The sequence below is a fragment of the Nannobrachium achirus genome (genome assembly GCF_963921795.1).
Source record: "Nannobrachium achirus genome assembly, contig: SCAFFOLD_278, whole genome shotgun sequence".
Taxonomy (NCBI): Eukaryota; Metazoa; Chordata; class Actinopteri; order Myctophiformes; family Myctophidae; genus Nannobrachium; species Nannobrachium achirus.
The window spans coordinates 96,782-104,564 of record NW_027664790.1 but is presented as its reverse complement, the minus strand read 5'-3'; the positions used below and the strand labels follow the sequence as shown (position 1 = coordinate 104,564).

General features: G+C 42.7%; 1 protein-coding gene across 1 annotated transcript; it reads left to right on the top strand.

Moving 5' to 3' along the window:
- Positions 1–2,317: 2,317 nt before the first annotated feature.
- LOC308280798 (beta-1,3-galactosyltransferase 2-like) lies at positions 2,318–3,280 on the top strand (the record flags this gene model as incomplete). The annotated part of the gene is made up of 1 exon (XM_080755115.1): positions 2,318–3,280. The coding sequence occupies one exon, from the start codon at positions 2,318–2,320 to the stop codon at positions 3,278–3,280; it is 963 nt and encodes a 320-aa protein (XP_080611241.1).
- Positions 3,281–7,783: the final 4,503 nt, after the last annotated feature.

Below are 7,783 nucleotides of genomic sequence, written 5' to 3'. Positions count from 1 at the left end.
TGTATTTATTAAAGATAGGCCTAGGACATTAACTAAATAATGTTTCGAAACAGCTGAACTCAACATAATGCCAAAAGGATCCTATGAAGTGTGGAGTCAGTGATCAGTGGTGTAAAGGTGGATGTGTGGAACATGGTGTAGTGCAAGGTGTTGGATGGAAAGTAAAGCTAGAACTAACTAAACATAACAGAACAGAACATCAGGCAACAGGGCTGTTGGAGACAGGTCAGCCTCCTCTGGAATCTGGATCTCTCCCTCAGAATTACATGGGCTGGCTTCTTATAGACTCCTGGAGGCGCCGGTCCCAGGTGCTCTCCAATGAGCCATTAGACCAATGAGCCAATAAGGCCCCACCCTGCTCACCTATAGGAAGACAGTTAGCAAGGCAACGAGCCCTAATGACCCAAACTTAATGTGTGGGGCATCACACCAGCTGTCATCTCAACAATGCTCTCCCTCTCTCTCTCTCTCCTTTCTGTGGCAGAATAAGCAAACCGGGTCCATGAAAACAAGACAAAAAGAAGTGCCACAGCACTTGAGCACTATAAACGTACAACAGGGTTCCCACACATTTTTACCAATTAATTTCCAAAACTTTTCCAGAATATTTAACCAAATTTCAAGGACTATATAACAATAATTCAGCTCAATAACAGGTTGCTTACTCCTATGCGCAACAGGTAGTGTATGCCAGTGGTTCTATGCGCAACAGGTAGTGTATGCCAGTGGTTCTATGCACAACAGGTAGTGTATGCCAGTGGTTCTATGCACAACAGGTAGTGTATGCCAGTGGTTCTCAACCTTTTCAGGCCGTGGCCCCCGAAAGAATCATATTTTAACTGGGGACCCCACCACCCTGGCGAGGCGTCGTGAGCATGTAGATCTGCTATTTTCACAATTTCTGACTAATATTTGACAATTTGGCCCATGTTTAATTTGTCATTTCAGAGGTATTAACAAAATCAATACCCAAAGACAATGCATAGCTATTTTTCCAGGACCTTCCAGGACCCTTGATAAATTCCAAAACTTTTCCAGTAGGCCTACTGGAAAAATATTTTTCTAATTTCAAAATATTTCCAGGAATTTCATGACCGTGGGAACCCTGGTACAAGCATTGGATATTTGCGTTGCGATGTGACAAGTCACACGTGAGCTTGTAGATCTAAAAAAAGAAGAAAAAAAATACATTTTTAATTGTATAATTTTATTTTAACAACAGAAATCTGGTACGGGCACATATTTTCAGAAGCGTGCTCCCACTGGTTTAAACAACATATGAAACAAGCCCAAATAAGCAACTATTACTTTGGAATCAAGCCCAATTGAAGACCACAACTACCAATATTTACAATTACAAGCAACTTTGACCCAAGAAAATGAGAAGGGAAGGAAACAAAGAGAAACCTGATTATTGTACCACCACTGTATATTATTATTATTTTGTGTGCTGATTGACTTAATATACAGTAAGAGAAAACGGACATTACACTGGTGTGGACTCTTTTCTTGTGTGGGAGTGATCTTTTTGGGAAACTGTATTTATTATTGTCTTTATTACATGGGGAAAAATACCCATCAAATGGCCCTTCTACGCAGAAAAATACCATGGGAGAATTGTGTATAAATCACACAGTGCAATTTTTGATTTTATTCATGCCCTTTTTGACCATAAATCACAGATGTGTCCAGTGGTTATACCGATTTGTACCTGCTGTGTTAGAGCTAGCTAACACATACATCGAATGCATAAAAGCAGTCATCTAGGATCACAGGTAAACCAAGAACCAATCATCAGTCTAACAGTATTAACTAACCAACAATACAGAACTAATCTAAACTATAATGGTGCAATTGGAAATTGCAAGTGTGGTTGCCTATTTATTCTGGATAGCCAAATTGTCATGTGAAGCTTGATTAATCCTCAAGCTAGCACCACACCCCCATTACACTCAATGGACTTACTCTATAATGGTGATGTCGCCGAGAATGCTGCTTCCTGATTGGCTAAAAGTTTATCCAGGAAATGAAGAGGTAAGCTGGGCTAGAACTATAATGTATTGCATACAGTCAGCAACCACATTAATAATGAAAATCATAGTTTCAGCCCTAATATGGTCAACTCATAGTGATGTTATGATGACAAGACACACTCTTCAAGAAAGATTATAAAAGAGTCTCACTGAATATCTACAGTGATATTAATCATTACCTATTGTGGAGAGCTCTTACTAATCCAGATAGATTTCATACAGCCCATTGAAATTAAGCGACTCCTTTGATTAGACGTAGAATCCAGTCGCCGTGCCCGCTCGCAATGCGTTGGGGAAGACCACACCATCGCATGCTCATGCTCGCCAGTCTCCTCTTGCGCCTGATGATGTTCGGCCTTGTGGCCTCAGGAGTAGAACGTCCGATGAAGAACTGGTTGGCAGAAGCTAATGCCAGCCAAGGTGGAGAGGAGAGCGGCTCCACGCTGTCTCCTGGGCCGTTCCCTTACATCATTGACGAGGCAAACAAATGCCCGGCGGGGAGAGCGGCACCGTTCTTGGTGTTGCTGGTAACCGTCGAGGCTCATAATGTGGACCGTCGAGATGCCATACGACGGACGTGGGCAAACGAGAACCAGGAGGGAGTCCTGAGGTTGTTCCTGCTGGGGGTGAAGCCGGGCGAGCAAGGACGCCTGGAGCAGAACATCCTGGAGTCAGAGAGCCTCGAGCACCAAGACATTATTCAGCAGGACTTTGTCGACAGCTACAACAACCTCACCCTGAAAACCATGATGGGTCTTAACTGGGTGGCCACACGTTGCCCGCGGGCCAGCTTCGCTATGAAGGTCGACAGCGACGTCTTCGTCAACACCAAATACCTCGTCCACAAGCTGCTCAGACTGAAGCCCGGGGTGAAGGACTACTTCACAGGCTTCATCAAAAGGGGCGAGGGGCCGATCCGGTACAAAAACTACAAGTGGTACGTGTCCGAAGAGGAGTACCCGGGTCACACGTACCCCACCTACGCCGGAGGAGGCGGTTACGTGTTCTCCGGAGATCTGGCTGCGAAGATCTACGGCACCTCTCTGAGCACTCCACGCTTCCGCTTCGAGGACGTGTACGTGGGCATGTGCCTGGACAAGCTGGGGATAGAGCCCACACCGCCCCTGCCAAACGAGTTCAACGCGTACCCAGTTCCCTGGTCACGACACAGGTACAGCCGCCTGGTCACCAGCCACTTGGTTTCCCCTGACGACATGCTGGAGTTCTGGAGCCGTCTGCAGCACTAAGGTAGAACTGGCTGGGAGGAAGACAGCCCTGAGGCCGAAGGGGCTGAGATCATTCTCATAGGACTTACAGTCCCATTAAGAGCGTTGTGAACAGGCGTTTGACAGAAAGAGCCCCAAGTAACAGGATATTTTGCATGACTGCGGAGCGGAGGGAAAGGCATGGCAGGCATGGCTGTTTCCAGTCAAGGTCGGCTGTAGAGGATTCCCTGCCCAATCAGTGTGGAGGATGCTCACAGCCATTGGGATGACCGGGAGGGAGAGAAGGACAGAAGCTTGAAGGAGAGGCGAGGCGTAGCGGCAGAAAGAGCCTCTTGTTGGTTATGGAGCAGGAGAGAACCTTGAGACGGGAGTTCAGGAAGCCAGGAGGAGGATTTAGACACCACTGCCGAGTCGGGCCGACCCATCATCGGGAGGGTGTTGCGCTTTGTGTAGGGCTGACCCAAATAGTTTGAATATTCAAAGCTTCGTTCGATTGCACCGGTTTCCAAGGTGAAAAATAAAGCTAGACTATAATAATACCACAGGAAAAAAAACAGGATTTTACATCATCGTGTAACGGGATTGGTTTTGCTGTCTGAACTCTGAAGAACTATTAATTGGGGAAAGGACCTGCACCTGTGAAACTGGGTGTGGCCTTTAAAAGGCAGCCTGCAGAGAAACAGCTTGGGCACAGAGAGGAACAGAGCAGAGGAACGACGGCAGAGGAGAGACTGGCTGGAGGGAAGGAGAGCCACCACGGATGAGATCTGGATCTCTGGGCATAAAGGAAGGGACACCCAAGCGGGGAGAACAGCTGCTAGGCACCTTGTGGGGTTGTGCCCTGTCCGTCCCTGACGGGACCCGTGTGTCGAGGGGCAGAGAAGGCGCCAGTGGGTAGAAGGCCCGAGGAGAACGACAGAAAACATCATGCCATGCCATCGGGGAAACGAGCCAAAACCACACAGAAACACTGAAGGAAACGTCATGAAATGTCCAGCAGTACAGAGGTGCACCAGAGAGGGGGTCAGCAGCCGCGCTGGACCGACGGCGGCGGTGGTGCAGTTTCTTTTTTTTTTTTTTTAAGATTTTTTTTTTGGGGCTTTTTATGCCTTATTCGATAGGACAGTAGACTGACAGGAAATGGGGAGAAAGATGGGGAATGACATTTGGCAAAGGTCGTCCGGATCAGGAATCGAACCGGCGACGCCAGCAGGCATCATAGCCTAGTATGTGGTATGTGCCTTGACCTCCAGGCCAGCGGGCGCCCCGGTGGTGCAGTTTCTTCATGAGGCCCAACCAGTGTGAAAGAGGGGAAGCCACTCAACGTAGCAGAGGGGCCAAGTCACGACTTGCCCCTCTCCAAGCCTTAAGTACCCCTCTTATCACTTGATGTCGTATTGGATGTTTTTAGCCTTTTTATTTCGTTTTTGTCTAGCTGCACAGCCCCACTTACCTGCAAACTGACATTTTACACATTGGCATTTTATGCCTTGAGTTAAGCCATAGTTTTAATTGACCATGCACCAACTCTCACCTGGCCTTTATTTGTAACAATGCATGATATGTATTTTAAATGTTTTTGTATTTTAAACGTTTATACCTTGTGTGCAGTGGATTTTATATGCTGTGTTCAGTAATAGTAGGCCATTTGTGGATGGTGAATTGATTATTATTGTTTCTGGCCCTAAGGAGACCCTTGACTGGCTTGTGAAAGAAAGTATACTCTGTCTGACTGGAATTATTCCATAGTAGGCTATAGCAAGTTAGCCCCAACAGAGGCTAAAAATCGCCTAATTCTCCCTTCATTGTTCATTCTCTCTCCTGTTCAAACAGGGCTTATTGAAGATGAAAGAAAGGCTACATTTACATAACAAACACCAGTAGGCCTACCTGTTCTGTTTAACTTTATCTGCGGTTTCAGCATGGCTTCCATTATTCTGTGTCCATCCTCCTTTGACAAAGATGAACTGCTTTTAGAAACCATCTTCTCTCTTGCTTGAAAAAGCCTAAACAGCTCAAGTTCTGTCCATGTGGACAATCCACATTTGAGGACCTGAGTTACCAGCTGGGATCTGAATCTCCTCAACATTTTATCCAGTGAAGCAGTAAAGTAATGACTTGACAAATGATCTGCAAACTACCTTTTGATAGTTTGTTATTGGATTTGGTTTTTAAGAACGAAAAACGAAAAAGGAGACAATTAGTTCTGGTTTGCCGTTTTTTGTTTTTGATTAACAAATCGAGAAACGGAATACCAATCCCGGTCCGTCCATTTACGCTCTGTTGTTTACACGTGACAAAACCAAAATAGCCAATGCAAAAACTGCGAAACGGCTCCGCGGTCCGTTCTGGGTCCTGCTTATTCCGTTTATCATTCTCATAATGAAAAATGAAAGAACGCAGAACGGAAGCAGCAGTGACGTAAGTGTCACGTGACCGGAAAATCTGTGGTGGTTGTAGTTCTTTCAGGTTTTTACAGTAGTGGACTCGTGTACTATTATTAAAAGCTTTTATTTGTAGTAGATCTACACATTGTGCAAGTAAGCAGTGATATGGAGTGTAATTTTATTATAGAATTGACCCGATAATTATAGGGGAGAGCCGGGGAGGGAGGGTAGAAACATGGGGGCTTAATCTATTAAGTGCAGCAGGCTAAAAGGTCCGTAATTGCAACATTTGCAACACACGTTTTCCACTGCAGTTTCAGATGATAATTATATTCATGGCCCTGTCCCCTACAATATAATTATATTCTAGTAGTGTATAACAATATGGGCAACTATTCAGGCATTTAGCAGATGCTCTTAATCCAGAGCAATAAGCAAGGTCAATACATCAATCAAATGCATAGAAATAATATTCTAAGGAAAACAAACAATCCCCTTGTCATACAAATGAAGATAATTCTTACATAGTTTAACAATTTATTTAAAGTGTACATATTCTTTAAACTGATGACACATGGTACATGTGTATAAATACATAACTGGGTGTGCACATTTAATTAGAGACAATAATCCCATTTAGACTGGGAACGCATCTTTTTATGTTAAATTCACCTCTTGAAAAATAATACAATATTAAAACATTTGAGCAACATTAATCTTAGAAACAGTTGTTCCTGAAAAACATTAGGATTTAGATTTAGAAGAATTCTTTGTCATTTTTCAAGCTCAAAGCTGTGAGCTTGTAGCCTAGATCTTACAGAAATAACAGGAATTTAAGAGACTTTTTTGAGTGGGCGCTCGAAAATGTAGCACATTCAAAAAATAATTTGAGAATATTAGACATATTCACTCATATAACATTGAATGACAGACAGATAGAACACAGTACTATGATAGATATTTAACTGATATAACATTGAATGACAGACAGATAGAACACAGTACTATGATAGATATTTAACTGATATAACATTGAATGACAGACAGATAGAACACAGTACTATGATAGATACAGTATTTAACTCTAACATTGAATGACAGACAGATAGAACACAGTGCTATGATAGATATTTAACTCATATAACATTGAATGACAGACAGAACACAGTACTATGATAGATACAGTATTTAACTCATATAACATTGAATGACAGACAGATAGAACACAGTACTATGATAGATATTTAACTCATATAACATTGAATGACAGACAGATAGAACACAGTACTATGATAGATATTTAACTCATATAACATTGAAAGACAGACAGATAGAACACAGTACTATATGATAGATATTTAACTCATATAACATTGAATGACAGGCAGATAGAACACAGTACTATGCATTATATATTTTAAATTTACACTCCCAGTCGGCTATAAAGTTAGCAACATTTGGCACATGTGGCCCATCAGAACACTGGTTTTCAATCTATCAATTTGGAATGATCAATCTGAATGGCATATTAAAAACTTATATGTATTTTTGACAAAATTCTGTGACACCATGTATGTACAATCATATGTCTATTGTGTGTCACCTATGAAGCACCACATCAGAAACATTACAAGATTTATTTATTTTTTAAACATGAAAATATAAAGTACAGAAAATGCTGCAACCAAAAAGGTCTCTATTTGGAAGGATGAAAACATAAATGACCAACAACACTATTTTGATTGACAGGGAAGGTCCCGGATCCAATCAAATAGCTGCCGGATCCAATCAGAGACGACAGAGAGGTGGGGGAACATGTTCCCCCTCAAATTAAGCACTTGGTATTTACAAAAGAAAGGTCAGAGGAGGCCAAAATTAAGGCATGCAATACACTGACTGCTGAAGATGCTCAGCTAGGCTCTACAATATATGATCTCACATACTGTATGTGTATTTCCCAGTCAGATTTGTTTCTCAGATCATAAAAGTTGATTTCACTGACACTGGCCAGGAGTTGTACATTAGGGATTGAAGGGAATGAAGATAAATAATGATGTTAATCTGAATGAGAACAAATATCTGTTTGTCAGTATGCTAATCTTCCTTAAAGGTCCAACCAATAAAATCCTATGACGTC